The 17,319-nt window shown below is 36.9% G+C and overlaps 1 protein-coding gene across 1 annotated transcript; it reads right to left on the reverse strand.

The window, feature by feature from the left end:
- Window positions 1-6,683: 6,683 nt before the first annotated feature.
- LOC104212852 (syntaxin-22-like) lies at window positions 6,684-12,548 on the reverse strand. Its single transcript, XM_009762210.2, has 7 exons — window positions 12,077-12,548; window positions 10,070-10,163; window positions 9,720-9,859; window positions 9,462-9,536; window positions 8,349-8,506; window positions 8,175-8,275; window positions 6,684-7,130 (listed from the first exon to the last, which is right to left on the reverse strand). The coding sequence occupies exons 1-7, from the start codon at window positions 12,262-12,264 to the stop codon at window positions 7,065-7,067; spliced, it is 822 nt and encodes a 273-aa protein (XP_009760512.1). The 5' UTR covers window positions 12,265-12,548; the 3' UTR covers window positions 6,684-7,064.
- Between the last annotated feature and the right edge of the window lie 4,771 nt (window positions 12,549-17,319).

The following is a 17,319-nucleotide window of genomic DNA, read 5'->3' on the forward strand; positions in this document are numbered from 1 at the left end:
AACTGGTGCCTTTGCAAAAGTAAACACATAACCAGTAGTTGATCTTCGTTTGTCCAGATCACCCGCAAAATCTGAGTCACAATATCCAACTACAGACTGATTGTCTTCCTGCTCAAAAACTAACCCGACATCTACAGTATTATGAATATACCGTAGAATCCACTTCACAGCTTGTCAATGCTCCTTCCCTGGATTGTGCATATATCTGCTAATAACTCCAACAGCTTGTGAAATGTTAGGCCTTGTGCAAACCATTGCATACATCAAGCTACCAACAGCATTTGCGTATGGTACCTTTGACATATACTCTCGTTCAGCTTCATCCATTGGCGACATAATAGTACTTAGCTTAAAATGGGAAGCAAGTGGAGTACTAACTGGCTTAGTCTTGTCATCTATGCCAAAACGTTGAAGTACTCTCTTCAAATATTCCTTTTGAGATAAACAGAGTTTCTTTGAACGTCTATCTCTAATTATCTCCATGCCAAGAATTTTCTTTGCCTCACCCAAATCCTTCATCTCGAACTCCTTCTTCAGTTGAATCTTCAACTTATCAATTTCTTCCGAATTCTTGGAAGCTATCAACATATCATCAACATATAGGAGAAGATATACAAAGGAACCATCTTTAAGCTTGCGCAAATACACACAATGATCGTATTTGCTTCTCTTGTACCCTTGCCGCAACATAAACTCGTCAAATCGCTTGTACCATTGTCTAGAAGATTGTTTCAATCCGTACAATGATTTTTCAAGTTTGCACACCATATTTTCTTTTCCAGCAACTTTGAATCCTTCTGGCTGAGTCATGTAGATTTCCTCCTCCAAGTTTCCATGTAAAAATGCAGTTTTTACATCCATCTGAACTAGTTCCAAATCCAATTGTGCTACCAAAGCCAACATAATTCTAATGGAGGAATGTTTTACAACTGGAGAAAATACTTCATTGTAATCAATTCCCTCCTTTTGAGCATATCCTTTGGCCACCAATCTTGCTTTGTAGCGAACATCTACTTGGTTAGGAAATCCTTCTTTCTTTGCAAATACCCATTTGCACCCAATTGCTTTCTTTCCCTTCGGGAGATTGGCCAATCTCCATGTATGATTCTGATGAAGGGACTGTATTTCATCATTCATGGCAATCCTCCACTTATCTTCTTCTGAACTTTGGACAGCGTCTTTATAAGTGGTAGGAACATCATCAGCTACAATTGAGGTTGCACAAGCAACCGTCTCTATGAGACGAACAGGTTTCGTTATTGTTCTTTTTGGCCTGCTGGTTGCTATTGATTCAAGTTGTTGTTGAGGTTCCTGAGTTGGAATCTCCTCTACTGGCTCTCCTTCCAGAGGGTAATCTTCATTTGTTTCCTCCTCTGCTTCTTGTGTAGGAAAAATAAATTTTCCCTCAAACTCCACCTGCTTAGAAGCACCTTTATTTTGTTTGGTATCTTCTGTTACCTTATTTACCATAGCAGATTCATCAAAGGTAACATCCCTGCTGAATATTACTTTATTTGTCATAGGACACCATAAGCGATATCCTTTGACTCCAGAAGTAATTCCCATAAAAATAGCCTTCTTTGCCCTTGGATCCAATTTTGACTCCATCACATGATAATATGCAGTTGAGCCAAACACGTGCAAAGAGTCATAATCTACAGCAGGCTTTCCATACCATTTTTCAAATGGTGTCTTGCCATCAATAGCAGCAGATGGTAAGCGATTAATGAGGTGGCATGCATATGTAACTGCCTCAGCCCAAAATTCTTTGCCCAAGCCAGCATTGGACAACATACACCGTACCTTCTCCAGCAAGGTCCGGTTTCATACGTTCAGCCACTCCATTCTGTTGTGGTGTATGTCTGACAGTGAAGTGTCGGACGATGCCATCATTTTGACAGACCTTATTGAAATGATCATTTTTGTATTCACCTCCATTGTCTGTGCGAATACACTTGATCCTCTTGCCTGTTTGATTCTCCACCATCGTCTTCCATTTGAGAAAAATTCTCAGCACTTCATCTTTGTTTTTCATTGTATACACCCACACTCTTCGAGAAAAATCATCAACAAAGGTTACAAAATAGTGCTTCCCACCCAATGAAGGTGTTTTGGAAGGACCCCAAACATCAGAGTGTACATAATCCAAAATGCCTTTAGTATTATGGATCGCTGTACCAAATTTAACCCTTGTCTGTTTCCCTTTGACACAATGCTCACAAAACTCCAAGTTGCAAGCCTTTACTCCTTTTAACAATCCTTGATCTGATAGAGTTTTCAAGGATTTTCCTCCAGCATGTCCCAAGCGCATGTGCCATAGCTTGGTTGCTTCTGCCTCTTTGTCGTCACTGGATGTCACTGTCGCTGTCCCAATAACTGTACTGCCACGATAGCGGTACATATTATTATTCTTCCGATTAGCCTTCATTACCACTAGTGCACCGGAGCATACTCTCATCACTCCATTTTCTGCAATGATTTTGAACCCTTTTGATTCTAGGGCTCCCACAGAGATGAGATTCTTCTTCAAATCCGGTACATATCGAACATCTGTCAATGTTCTGATCATTCCATCATGGTTCCTTAATCGTATTGAACCAATGCCATATGAGGTAAGAGGGCTGTTATCCGCTGTGTGGATGACTCCATATTCTCCTTCTTGAAATTCCACAAACCAGTCCCTGTTGGGACACATATGATGGCTACAAGCCGAGTCCATCAACCATATGTCTGATGATGTTAATGACTCTGTTGTAACTAATGAGAAGTCTGAATCATCACAATCAGCTACATTTGAATCCATAATGGCCTTTCCATTATTATATTTGGCCTTATTCTTCAACTTCGGACAGTCTTTCTTCCAGTGCCCTTTTTCTCGACAAAAGGCACATTCATCTTTGCTGGGTCTGGATCTTGACTTGGATCTTCCCTTCTTTGTCCTCGTTTGATTTTGAGGACGACCCCTCACAAATAGTGTTTCTCCTTCTCCGCCCTTCTGTTTTTCTCGTTTTCTTTGTTCATAGCTGTACAAAGCCGAACAAACTTCTCTGAGAGAAACTTCGTCATTTCCATGGAGTAGAGTAGTTTCAAGGTGCTCGTACTCATCAGGAAGTGACGCCAACAACATTAAGGCCAAGTCACCATCATCATAAGTTGTATCCATATTTTGCAAATTTGTGACCAACTTATTGAAACTGGTGATATGTTCATTCATCGTGGTACCAGGAACATAGGTGAAGTGAAACAGTCTCTTCTTCATGTACAATTTATTTTGACTGTTTTTCTTCAAAAATTTATCCTCCAGTGCTTTCCATAATTTACTTGCAGAAGTTTCCTTTGTGTATGGATATTTCTGCTCTCTAGCAAGGTAGGATCGAATGGTACCGCAAGCAACACGGTTGATAATTCTCCAATCTTCTTCTCCAATAACATCTGGTTTCTTTTCTTCAATGGCCAGATCTAGCCCTTGTTGAAAAAGGACATCTAGAACCTCGCCTTGCCACATCCCAAAATGTCCGGACCCGTCAAATATTTCTACCGCAAATTTCGCATTTGACACAATTCTTGTCATAAGCGAAGATGCCAATGATGACGTATTGTTGACACTTGATGTAGATTCTTCTTGTTTATTGTCTCCCATATTTGACACAAATATTATTTAATAGCTGACGACACAAATCAAGATTATTTCCTTTCTGATGTAGAAGATCAGACTAAGCTGCAACCACAGAGCATACTCAGACAGAACCTTGACTCAGTTACCAAGATAAATCTTTTCTGATGTGGAAGATCAGACTATGCTGCAACCACAGAGCATACTTAGACAGTACCTTGGCTCTGATACCAATTGTTGCGGAAGTCAAATGTATATAGTGTGAATAAGTCACAACTACTATACCAAAAATTATGACAGCCACCAAATAATAAATAAGACAATAAAGCAACAATAAAGGGAACACCAGAATTTACGAGGTTCGGCTAATTTTGCCTACTCCTCGGACACAACCAATATTTTATTTCACTCCAAAAATACAAGTGAAATAATACTAAAGAGAGAAGATACAAATGCCTTAAACAGATAAGAAGGTAAAATGAGAGGTGTGTTTAAATCCTAAACATTAAGCCTTCTTTTATAGGGAGAAAATCCTCCCAACTATTCATTTCCACCGATGTGGGACAAACATTTCTGCCAACTACTTTAACAAACACTCCTTACAAAGAAAAGGTTTCTTCTTGTATGTGATTTTTGGATATCGCTTATTGGCACCAGTTTTGTAGTACATGTCTCAGTATTGGTGTATTTGTATTACTGATTGTTTTTTAAGCCAAAAATGACTAATTCCTTTGTGAAGTTGTGATCATCTAGTCTTATTGCTTTGGGTTTAATTACACCCCTACCTCTTTAAATTGAATCATTTCTTGTAAAGATTTGCTGTTTTGTTAATCAGCAGATAGACCTGCTTCTTTGTATTTTTTGCTTTGGCATTATTATAAGTAGTTGACTTGTTCAGCTATTATGAATTGATAGAGTTGTATTTGCTGTTACTTTTATGTATGCTATTGTATCAGTACGTGTTATCATTGTTGCATCTATTTGGTATTCTGGTAACACAGCTTGTGATGAGTGATGACTTGAAAAAGTCGTAAGTAGCTTTAAGAAAAGCTACAGGTGTCCCTCTTGTGAATTGACCATATTCGTGAGATGTTAGGTGACCTACAGCAGTTACTGCTACTGGTTCCTTCACTTCTTGAAATTTTTGCTTTTTTCCTTCTCAATAATTTTTTGCTTTAAACAACTCTATTTAAGTATTGCCGCATTTGTTTTCTGTTGAATAATTTGTACACCAGAACTCTCGTTTCGGTTTTTATTTCTTGTATGAAATCTGACTATTCGTTGCCTCTGCCATGAAAATTTGTAACGTCCGGTGTACATTTCCAGTTTGTGCATGACATACAGTCAAACCTTTCTATAATAATCTCATTTGTTCCAGAAATTTTTGGTTGTTATAGAGAACGTATATTATAACATAGCATGGAAATTGGTTCCAAGAAAAAACTTAGCTTTTATAATGAATGGTTGTTATATAACGATATTATTATAGAGATGTCTGATCGTATAACAATTGATTCTAGGAAGACTTGTCTAAAGATGGGATCTAGATCTAACTGAACCTGTAGAATCTATTTCCATTTATATGTTGCCCTTTTATTTGAATTCTGGGAGAGGAGGTGACAACTTGGAGATTCCATGCAAAGGAACGTAACCTCATGTACCCAAGAGGATTAGTTATTGAAATATGTTAGTAAATAGTAACAAGTAATTACCCAGATATACTAAATTCGAATTCCAGCTATAACATTTTGGTGTTACAATAAAGAGTAAGGCAGATTGATTATAACGTTTGCAGATACATATTTCAAAAACTTTCTAGGCTAAGACATGGCTCTGGCTGGAACATTTTCTTGTTTAGTTTGATCAATTACTTTAGATTCAACAGACCAACAATCTCAAGATCAGCGGATTTGAGGAGCATAGTATACCCAAGTTGTACATCCTAGTACTACCTTAGAATTTTAATTAGTTACTCCCTTTAACTGGTACGCATATATCCAAGCAATTACGATATTTTCCAGTACAAATACCTTTGGGAAGTGATAACTGAAAAACAACTCCCAAGTAAAAAGTTTTGGCTTAGGCTGCAACTTTTTGAAAACTACCTCGGAACAGAACTAGAAGTACAAACCTACCACACAAGATTTATAGCATGTTTGGCCAAGCTTTTTCCGATCCTTTCTATGACCCATGGTCCGGAAATGAACTTATTGTCTCTTCGTCTCTTGCCTTCGAATTGGATATTCCGATGAAAGCAGATTCTCTTTCCGTCCCTTGTCATCGAGAGGAAGAGTCGCTATCTATCTATCCATATACGTATCAACAAATGTGGTTCCAGGGATCGGTCGATTGCCCCTCACCAGCAGATAGAGGAGGAGAAAGGAATGATGTCCCGGCCTGGGCTGGACACCTATCAGCCAACTATTCCATTTTGGAATGGAAAGAAGAAAGGATGGGTACGACATTACTGGAATTCCTTTTTGGCGATCTAAATCATCGTATGTAAGATAGCGCGTAGTATTTCGCTAAGAACCAAGACTCACGATCTACTAAGCTTTATATTGATTCAAATCCAATCGTGACAGACAGAATTTTACTACACGAGTAGTACACGCATGTGTTAAACATATAGATGAAGTCACTTCAAAACGAACCGCCTATGAGCTAAAACTTGACACTTAGATAGAGGAGGAAGTAGAAAGAAAATCATCTTTATATGCTATTATTTGGGCCAAAAGTGCCTTTTTTGGGCCAAAAGCACTTTTGGCAAAAAAATTAAGGTGTTTGGCCAAGCTTTTAGAAGAAAAATAAGTGCTTTTGAGGAGAAACAGAAAAAAGTAACTTCTTTCCAAAAGCACTTTTCTGAGAAGCACTTTTGAGAAAAATACATTTAGAAGCAGTTTTCAAAAGCTTGGCCAAACACTAATTACTGCACAAAAGTACTTTTCAAATTAATTAGTCAAACACAAACTACTTCTCACAAAAAGCACTTTTTAAAAAAAATACTTTTGAAAAAAGCACTTCTCAAAATAAGCTGAAGCTTGGCCAAACGGGCTATTAGACAGGCAAAAAACAAACAAGACAAATTATTTATTCACCATAATAGCATCATAAAGAATAAAACGTCATATGCTTTTGTCAAATAATAGAATGCAAGTAGAAAAGCAGACCCTCCAAAGAATCAATTTTTATTGACACACCTGCCAGGCCATAGTGCCATTACAAGGCAGCAACACACCAAGCACCAAATTTACAATATTGAACACAAACCCCGCCTCCCCCTCCCCCAGAGCAAACAACACTTCGTTTGACAGTAAACTTTCTCGTATGACCAAAAGATTTGAGGCAGCACAATTGAACGCAGGTATGCCTGCAAACAACTTGAGTCACAAAGATCACTCCACTGCTGAACAGAGTTTAGTATCCCTCTCTATATCTCAAAATCTTCAAATCAGGCTGCAAGTACTATGATAACAATAAGGAGCACAATTCCAAATATCACCAGGAGTAAGCAGGTCTGCAGAAAGTACAATATGTCAGGAAATCATAAAGACAATAACTTGTTTAGTTTGAGGAAAATAAGGTGGAAAAATAATACTTATGCGCACAAAGTGAGAGGGAAGCAGAATCACCAAATTTGAATTCAAAGATATCAAGTAAGGATGATGTAAAAGTGGAGTGACTGTGCGATTAAATAATAAAAGCTTCACAAAAGAAGTTGAAATTTTATCAAATTCCTGCACTTCACATCCCTCCACCACCCACCCCCAAAAATTGGAAAACATAACCTAACCACTAAGTTCTTCAACAAATTCCTTCCCCTCCCAGGGGCGAAGCTATTTTGGTTGAAGGGTGGTCACTGACCACCCTTCGCAGAAAAATTATACTACGTATAAGGTAAAATATTACTTGTTATTGATTAAAACTAGATTTTGAACACATTTGAATAGCCCACTAGCAAATTTGAACACCCTTATTAAATTTTCTGGCTTCGGTACTGCCCCCCTCCCCCCCCCCCTCATGCAACCCCGAGAAGCTAAATACATGATCTGACTTGTTACATAACAAAATAATGATAAAATTTCAAAGTCGACCACTGTCTGAGTGGTCTTGTTCAATATATACCTTTTTTACATTTAAACCACCAGAGTGTTTATAATAAAATTCCTCAAAAATCACAAAAACCTTTATCAAGTAAAGCACTGAAAGAAATACTACTCCTTCTATCCCAAAAAGAATATCAATGTACAAGATATGAGGGTCAATACACTAATTTTTGGAAAGACATATATTTCAAACTTTTTTATAAATAAAACTACATACTTAGAGAGTACAAAAATGGTACTATAGATTACATTTTCTTGGTCAACGAGACTTCTAAATTAGTTGAAAAAATCTTAGTAAAAGAAAAAATTATTATGCTCCAAACAAATAGTAGTGCCATTTTTTGGGGAAGGAAAGAGTAACAGACAGGCCTCACACTAAAGTACAGCATATTCAAGCATGTCAAACCCAGACTTTTATCTTCTGGATAAAAAAGTGTGAGATGTATTAGATTTACCAGAGACGAATTTGATCTTTGGGTCTTAGCAGCTTTAGCAAGTTGTGATCTCCCTTGTGCAGTTGCAGCATGAGAATTCTCAATGTTGGAACCAATATCATCTGCAAAAGAATTGCAAACATCAAATGTGTTCGCCTTGGTACCTGAATGTTAAGATGAAGGAGAGCAATTTACCGATCATGGCTCCTTGTTCGTGAACAAGCACGGCAAGATCCTTAAAAATCTCATTCACTTCACCTATCTGTTGTTGTACTTCTTGTATTCCCTGCTCTCGTTCCTCTATAATAGCTTCATTAAAGGAAATTTCATTGTCCAAAAGCAAAACCTCCTGTCTGCAGCACATGTACATGGAGGATAAAACAGAAACTAAGAATCACCAAGCCCAAATATATATACAAATATATACATACACATATGTGTATATATGTATGTATGTATCTGTATGTATGTATGTATGTATATGTATATATGTGTGTATATATATATGTGTGTGTATATATATATATATATATATTGCGCATGTATGTATGTATTAACGAGGTAAAATCATTGATCTTATATGACATTTGCATCACAAGCATACTTTCATTTGAGGTGTCTGAGATCAAGAAATTGTAACTTCAGCAGATGAAAAAATTGGAAGTTTAACTCTGTTGTCATGTAAGCACATAACTCTGCATGTCAGTGCCCATTTTAAGGGTGAATTACAGTTATCTCCTCTGACTTCTATTCATTAATGAATATGACAAATTTAATCCTTTGAATCCTGCAGATGTCAAAATAATCATAGCCTGTCTTCTCACAAAAAGTATAGGAGTCACATTCACATTCCGGCTAACAAATGATAACAAGCCCACAATTGGAAAAACGTCATAATTACATTAACATCAGCGTGTCTTTAGTGCATTTACAAAAGAGTTAGTTTTGTTTCAGAAGAACCTGAGTTCGACTTAATCGTGTGCAGCAGCTCTTTTGGACAATTTGTCTTGGCAGAAAACCAACACTAAGAAAATTTACACCACTTTACACCGTGTTGCACAATGTAAATTACCAAAAATCACAACCCCTAATCCCAAACATTGAAATGATTTCTACACACACCAAAAAATCCTCCATCTAATTTACACTAGACCATATGTCAACTTGAGTCCAATTTCACTTCCTTGTGCATCAAAAACTTGACAGCAAACTGGCTGGTGAACTTTTAGCAATTAATTGGACCATCACCACAACAACAATAATAATGATTAAGAGCAAGCATGAAGGAGTAAGAAAATCAGACTTTACCTTCTAGATTCCACAAGGAGAGATCGCTGTTCTGGACCTTTATCTGAAGTAACATCTATCTCACCGTCCGTGTAACTGTTTACCAAAAGATGATGAACTAGAAATGAGAGGTGAAAAAAAAATGAAGGTACAAAGTTTTATTTCACAATATCAAAGAGCAAGATCAGTTATCGAGATATAAGTTTCTTTTAATGTACTTTTTCATATTCCTAGCTTGGTTACTACATGAAAATTCCAGTAAATATAACCATCACTTACATAGAAGGTTGAACTGCTTGGGGAACAAAAGGTGTATATGCTGTCTCCCTTTCAGCTGCAAGGCGTTGAGCTTTCTGAAACTCCTTTAATACAGCTTGAAAATCTTTAGCAAGTTTAGCATCTGTAATTTTCTTGCTAGCCTGAGTGCAACAATAAAACGAATTCACTTATAAGCAAAAGAGAGAAGTCTGACAGAAGAAGAGCGACAAATACACATAAGGCTAGCAAATGTTTAAAATATGGATATTTGTGAAGAGAGGAGATGAATAAATGTTTTGCACTTACATATCAAAGTGCAGACCCACCAAGACAAACACAGAGAAATAAGGAGAGCACTTCTTGAAACTTACACTGACTTCAACTCGATGATCTGTTTCGCTGGCTTGTTTAAGTTTTGCAGATGTATCTTTCACTAATTGCCCAATATGCAGCCTTGTTTTGTGCCTGCACTTGAGAAATCAGCACAAGTACCAAATAATTTTGATTTGTTTTTTGTATTCCAATGATAAACATTATGGAACTACAACCTAAAAGGTAACCACCTTTCATCTCATCAATACACTATAATTGTTACAGCAGCACTAAGTTCGGATCACAAACATTGGACTGCAAAGCTAGTATGTATTATCCGCTTAATAATGATTGAACGCATAATAGTAGACTCCAAACATCAATTAATTGCATTAATCCCACCTCTCAGTGCTTCTTTTTCCTTGTTACCAACCCATAACTTAGTCCTCTACTCACCCTGGAAAACTTGCGAGGTATATTCACCCTGTTTAATCTAAAGGAATTTGTTTGCAAACCTCGCTGGGGTATCCCGCCTATTCACCCAATTACAGAAATGATTTCTGAAAGGAGACTGCTAGGACAAAAAGCACATATGCAAAATATGAAACAATTATTCAGATCAGCTAATAGCAGCAAATAATAGCATTTTTATTGCTGTTAGAGATATTCAATCTTAACACGGTTAATGGATTTTGTAGAGACACAGTTTAACTATTATTGTTATTTTTTTATTTTTTTTGATGAAGTAAGATGATTCGTTGATGGCATCCAGAAGATGCAGAAATACAAAAGAGGCCAGTGTTAGCTCCATTAACTATTATTGTTATTATCCTTCTAAGAAAAATTATTTTGTTATTGTAGCTACGGGCAAATCATTTGTTGCTGCTTAAATTAATTACCCAACTTGCATGCTTTACTGGAGTGAAGCACATCTGCCACTTTCGGAGCAACATGGCCCCTTAATGATTTGTATGTTTTCATGCTTTTTCAACTCAAAACTTCTTTTTGTACTATCTCTCAGAACAGAAAGCATTTTGTTCATCTTTCTTTTTAGAGGTTGACATTGTCATTTATCATTAGAAGTGTATCCAACACCTGCAAATTGTTCTACGCAATTTTTCTTGATGAAAACCGAAGATAGAGGCCCATCACTTCTATGTATAGTAAGTTCATCATTCTCGTATATACTCTTAAACTCCATAGCTTCAGCCCATCTTCTCCAGATACTACTGGGACTGGGATTGAGCTTTTCTGTTAATGGAGGTTACGAACTAGAGAGGATGAAGAAGAGAGCGTATGCTGTAAGCTGAAATGTAATTGGGAAAAATGAATAACTACTTCTCATTAATCATCCAAGTAGTACATATGTACACTGCCAGCTGAACTCATTAACCGACTAACTAATTCTGTTAATAATTAACTGATCCTACCCTGACTACAGTTAACTTCTAACTATGGTTATCCTAGTCATCATGTAATGCCACTCTCAACATATACCAGGTTTGTTCTTTGCTCTTCTCCTACTCAAAGCTCCAAAACTCTCCTTCCGGGCTGTATATTTCTCAAGCCAAGATAGCCCTTCATAAATTTTCCCAGATAAGTGTGACACTGCCATTTTTTTTTTTTGACTATTTTATTGACTGCCATTTGGCATGCACGTAAGATATTTTAGACAAGTTGCTTTGAACTATATAATGTCAAGCATATAGCTGCCTCTCTGCAGAAGCTGATAAATAAATTCATCTTATATCACACTAAATTCCCAAATAAGCCAATGAAGACTAAATCGCCAGCAAAATAGCACTAAAGGAGTATCATTTTGACTAATTTTATCTCAAAAAACAAAAAGGTTGCAATTGAAGAACGTCATAACAAAAGAAGCATCCAGTAAACTCGTAAAAATCCAATTCTATTTTTTGACGTACACACTTGCAAAGAATTCTTAAAAAGGCTAATAAGCCCAAAATTCAACGTTAAGGGTACCTCAATTATCAAAATCTTATCAAAATCATGGAACAAAAAACTTAATTTAATCAAAATGTTAACGAAATATCGAAAGAACTCACAACTTGTCGCGTAATTCGGGGGTATCCTTAGGTGTACCTAGGGTATTAACCAGCCTCTGAAACGTGGAGACGGCGGTGTTTATCTGGAATATTCCTGAGGCCACGGCTTGGGTCGGGTCTTGCTTCTCATTCACATAGCCACGACGGGAACCCAATGATCGACCCGATTCTAGATCTTGAAAGCTCATCTCTTTCTCTTATTTCTTCGAATTGTGATCAAAATTCGCCTCAAAATTCAGAATCCAAACCTAAAGGTAAATGTTTCAAAAGGAAAAAAAACTGGATTACAATAGTAATATGAAAACCCTAGAATTTGGGGTTTGGAGAATTTTGTCCGGGAAAATTATAAGTTAGTTATAGCAATAGTTATTGAATGCTATATTGGATGTCCATAACTTATCTTCTACCTTCATGTTTACTTTTTATGCCTATAAAAGATCATATAATTGTAATGGAAAGATACACCAAAGTGAAAGAAGAAAACACTTCTTCCTTCTTCCTATCTTTTCTTATTTATATTTTACTGCATTGCTTTTATTTTATAACATGTAGTAGTTATTTGGTAGGTAAAAAGGGTGGAAAATTGCGCCAAAATTTGAGAAATTGGGCGAAAATGGAGGAAGGAATTGGAGAATAGAATGATGTTAATATTTTATCATTTGAAGAGAGAGCGATGGGATTGTGCGACACGTTCAAGTGGACTACAACTTTAGAATACCAATAATTAGTAAACTAGTTGTGCTATTTGTATTTTGGTCTTTGGATTATGCAAATATTAATTTATAGTCTTTGAAAATACTAATGATTTTTCACGTTTCGTAAGAGATCATTGATTTTTCAGCAAGTTATATTACCATTACAACGTGGGGATTAAAGTACTAAAATTAAATAATACTAATGAAATTATTTAAAGGAATTGAGTTCATCTTGGGCCGCCGGGATAGAATGGGTCAGTTAGTCTATGCGGCCCAAATCTATATGTATGACCTATCTCTCGAAAAATTGCATGGCATGTCCCTCAACTTTAAAAACGAGATTGGTTTTTATTTAAGCGAAACGTTTCAATTTCTTCAATTTTTGAAGCTTGAAATTGTTAGAGAAGATTTCGTAACTAGGCAATGTAAAAAACAAAATTGCAGATTTTAAGTAATAAAATGAATATTTCAATTGTAGCCATGAAAAAATTAATATCTTAGCAAACCCCTGCCAAAAATGGAACCTTCATTTTTTTAAGCCTAAAATCTCGCCATAACAACTTTTTTATTCTCAATCCCTATATCAACATGATGCATCCATTCCAAAAAATTTCCTAAATATATGAAAGTTAATTAATGCTAACTACATTCATTTCATTAACTTATTTTCTCTCTTCACAAACATTATTTCTTCCTTTTAGATAATCATCAAAAGTTAGAAGAAAAAAAACATAAGGGACTAGCTTTGCAGTAGCATAAATAATACAATATATAAATTAAATATACCAACTATTTATATATAATATAAGTATGTGTCTTCAAACCTACCCGAAAAAAATATTGTTGCATTAATTATACAATCAATATAATTGTTAGACACACATCTAATAACATTTCATTGTAAAACTAATCCACGAAATATACCTATTATATACATAGTATATATATATTAAATATTAAACATACGATATACAATGTATAATATACGTATAAACAATATATATATATATATATACATATACATATATATTTCATTAAACAATATATATGACATATTGATGAAATAAATATATTATATTAAAGGTATATCTTGGAGAAAAAAATAAAATTATGCAGTATAAAATTAAACATTGGACAAAATACAAGAAGTTCCCATGATTGCTTCTTTTCAGTATCTCTAAGATATTTGGGTGGGTATTTATTTATGGAAGTGAAAAAAAGATTATGAAATGCGGATTGATTTAGATTGTGTATGAGAGAATAATGAATAAGGGACTTTTTCTTAGAGCACCTATTCAGAATCAAAATTCAAAGAAAATAGCAAGTTTAGATTAATGATGAGAGAGAATATTCTAATTAATTAATGTGGTTCAATAATCCCTTGAATTGTGGTTAGTGTTTACATTTTAAAAATTAAATGCCATGTAAAGAATCTTAAAAAGTGCTTTAACTGTAAATAAATGTGCTATTTTTAAAATAAAACAAAAGTAATACTATTTATATAAAAACTCTTTACAAAGGGACTAACAGTGTTAAAATCTCAAATTGTTATTTGATAGTGAAAAGTAGAAGTGTCACGACCCAATCCCCAAACCCGGTCGTGATGACGCCTCTCGTGAAGACAAGGCCAGCTAGACCAAAACGGAACACCTCTTTTAAACAGTTAATCATCATAAACAGTGATAACACATAATATAATGCTCATAAATTGCGGAATTTAACGATAATAACCGCAGGAACCATCCCGACACAGCCCAAACCGGGGTGTCACAAGTCATGAGCTACTATAGAATCTGCTATAGGTCTACAAGTACGGAATCCGATACAACAGTCTGAAGAAAACATAAATGATAGAGGATAAGAGAGACAAGGGGTTGCGGACGTCAACAACTACCTCGTAACTCCAAATCACTGCCTAGCCTGGAAAGAATCAGCGCTCAGGTGCAGACTCTGCTATACCTGAATCTGCACACACGGTGCAGGGAGTAATGTGAGTACTCCGACTCAGTGAGTAATAATTAAAAATAATGGCTGAAAGTATGAAAACACGTAAAGGCACAAAGCAATTCCATATCAAGCAGTAAAATCACTTAAAGCAGTAAATCAGTGAAGAAATCAAATGATATTCCTTTTTAAAACAAGTAATTCAACAGGTAATTAACAAGTAGAAATCTGCCCCTCGGGCATAGTATCAATCGCTCAGCATAGTATCAGCCCATCGGGCTCACTCTCAGTACAGTATCAGCCCCTCGGGCTACCTCACAATCACTCAGCATAATGGTCAGCCATTGTTACCTGACCAAATTGCATCATACAGTGTCACTGTTACCACTGTTTCAAATCACATGGGTACCCGCACTCACTGTGGGTGTGCAGACTCCGGAGGGGCCCCTTACGGCCCAAGCGCTATATCAAGCCACCTCGTGGCATCATCACTCAGCATATCCTCACATCACTCAAGCCACCGCATGGTATAAATAGTATCTCAGGCCCTCGACCTCATATCACTCAGCATATCCTCACATATGGCCCTCGGCCTCACTCAGTCTAGAAATCATCATAAGCCCCTTGGGCATTAGTAAAACAGTAGTTCTCAGCCCAAAACATGATGTAGAAATATCATTTAAGTTTCAAATCTGAGTAAAAGTGGCTGAATTTGTAAAACAGTAGATATCAACAGGATTGAGTTCAAATAATAAGTCAAGCAGTGAGGAAAACAGTGATAAAAATCCCCGAAGGGTTCAAATAGTTGGCACGAAGCCCAAATATGGCAATCAGCCCAAATTATGATGATAACAAATGAATTTAAGTCAAATATTCAGTAAAGTCATCAATCGGGATGGACCAAGTCACAATCCCCAGTAGTGAAAGACCCCACGCTCATCATCCAACGCGTATCTTGCCTCAATATAGCACTACGATGTGCAATCCGGGGTTTCAAACCCTCAGGACATCATTTACAACCATTACTCACCTTGAACTGGCTAATTCTCTAGCTCGCGACGCCTTTGCCCCTCGAATTGGCCTCCACGCGCGTCGAATCTATCCAAAATCAGAACGAATACGTCACAATATGCTAAGGGAACAAAGCCCAAGCGAAAATATTCGAAAAATATCAAAAATCTCGAAATTAGCAAAACCCGAGCCCCGGGCCCACGTCTCGAAATCGGGTAAAATTTATATTTTCAGAATCCTCATACCCTCACGAGTCTAACCATACCAAAATTATCCAATTCCGATACCATTTGGTCCTTCAAATCATCATTTTATATTTTTGAAAGGTTTCACAATTTTCTTCCCAAATTCCATCTCAAATCACGAATTAAATGATGAATTCAGTGATAGATTCATGTATTCTAGCCAAATTTGAGTTAAAATCACTTACCCCAATGAATTTCTTGAAAAACCTTCGAAAAATCACCAAAATCCGAGCTCTCTAGGTCAAAATATTAAATAAAACCCAAAACCTCGTATTTATAGGTACCCCTCAGGTTTCAGCTCACGCGGTCCGCGCAAAGGCAACGCGCGGCCGCACAGGCCTCCCTCTGCAGTGACAGGCTTTAGTATTTTGGCCATAACGTTTGCTACAGATGTCCACATTGCGATATCTTTACCTTTCTGGAAACTAGACACGAAGGGCTACAACTTTCGTTTTTAAATCACCTCATAATTCCTTGTAGATCAAAAGTTATGAGCTTCCGAAGTAGGACCAGCGGATCGTTCCCCACCGCGGCCGCACACCACTTTGTGTAGTCCGCATGACACCTACCGCGGCCGCACACCACTTTGTACGGTCCGCACAGCACTCAACGCGGGCGCACCTATTTTTGTGCGGACCGCATGGGTAAGTTCTGGGGCCTGCAACCCCTGTAGGCCTGCTACAACTATGATTTTTGCACTAAAACATCCCGAAACCTACCCGGAACTCCCGGACTTCAAACCAATTGTACCAACACCTCTCATGACATCGGTCAAACTTGCTCAAAACTTCGGAACGCCCACAACAACATCAAATCACCAATTTAACATAGGATTCAGGCCTAAGAACTCCAAGAACTCTTAAATTATACTTTCGATCAAAAGGTCTATCAAATCTCGTCCGAATGACCTGAAATTTTGCACACACATCCCAAATGACACAATAAAGCTACTGCAACTCTCGGAATTCTATTCCGACCCCTATATCAAAATCTCTCCTATCAACCGGAATTTGCCAAAATATCAATTTCGCCAATTCAAGCCTAAATCTTCTTTACAACTCCAAAACTCATTCCGATCGCGCTCTTGAGTCACAAATCACCTCCCGAAGCTAACGAACCATCGAAACTCACTTCCGAGCCTTCTAACACATAAGTCAATATCTGGTTGACTTTTTCCAACTTAAACCTTCTTAAAAGAGACTAAGTGTCTCATTTCTTACCAAATCGTCTCCGAACTCAAACTAATAAACTCAATCACATAAAACACGGATAAAGAAGCGTAAAGAAGCTGAAATGGGGGAAACGGAGCGGTAACACATGAGACGACTGGCCGGGTCGTCACATCCTC

Source organism: Nicotiana sylvestris, chromosome 6 (genome assembly GCF_000393655.2).
Source record: "Nicotiana sylvestris chromosome 6, ASM39365v2, whole genome shotgun sequence".
Classification (NCBI taxonomy): Eukaryota; Viridiplantae; Streptophyta; class Magnoliopsida; order Solanales; family Solanaceae; genus Nicotiana; species Nicotiana sylvestris.

Bases quoted from the DNA above. Each gene is read 5' to 3' on its own strand.
- LOC104212852 (XM_009762210.2), bottom strand. From the start codon at position 12,264: ATGAGCTTTCAAGATCTAGAATCGGGTCGATCATTGGGTTCCCGTCGT. The intron at 9,860-10,069 runs GTAAGTTTCAAG...TGTTGCACTCAG, and splicing joins ATCATCGAGTTGAAGTCAGT to GCTAGCAAGAAAATTACAGA. The intron at 7,131-8,174 runs GTAAATCTAATA...TACTTTCTGCAG, and splicing joins AAAGATCAAATTCGTCTCTG to ACCTGCTTACTCCTGGTGAT.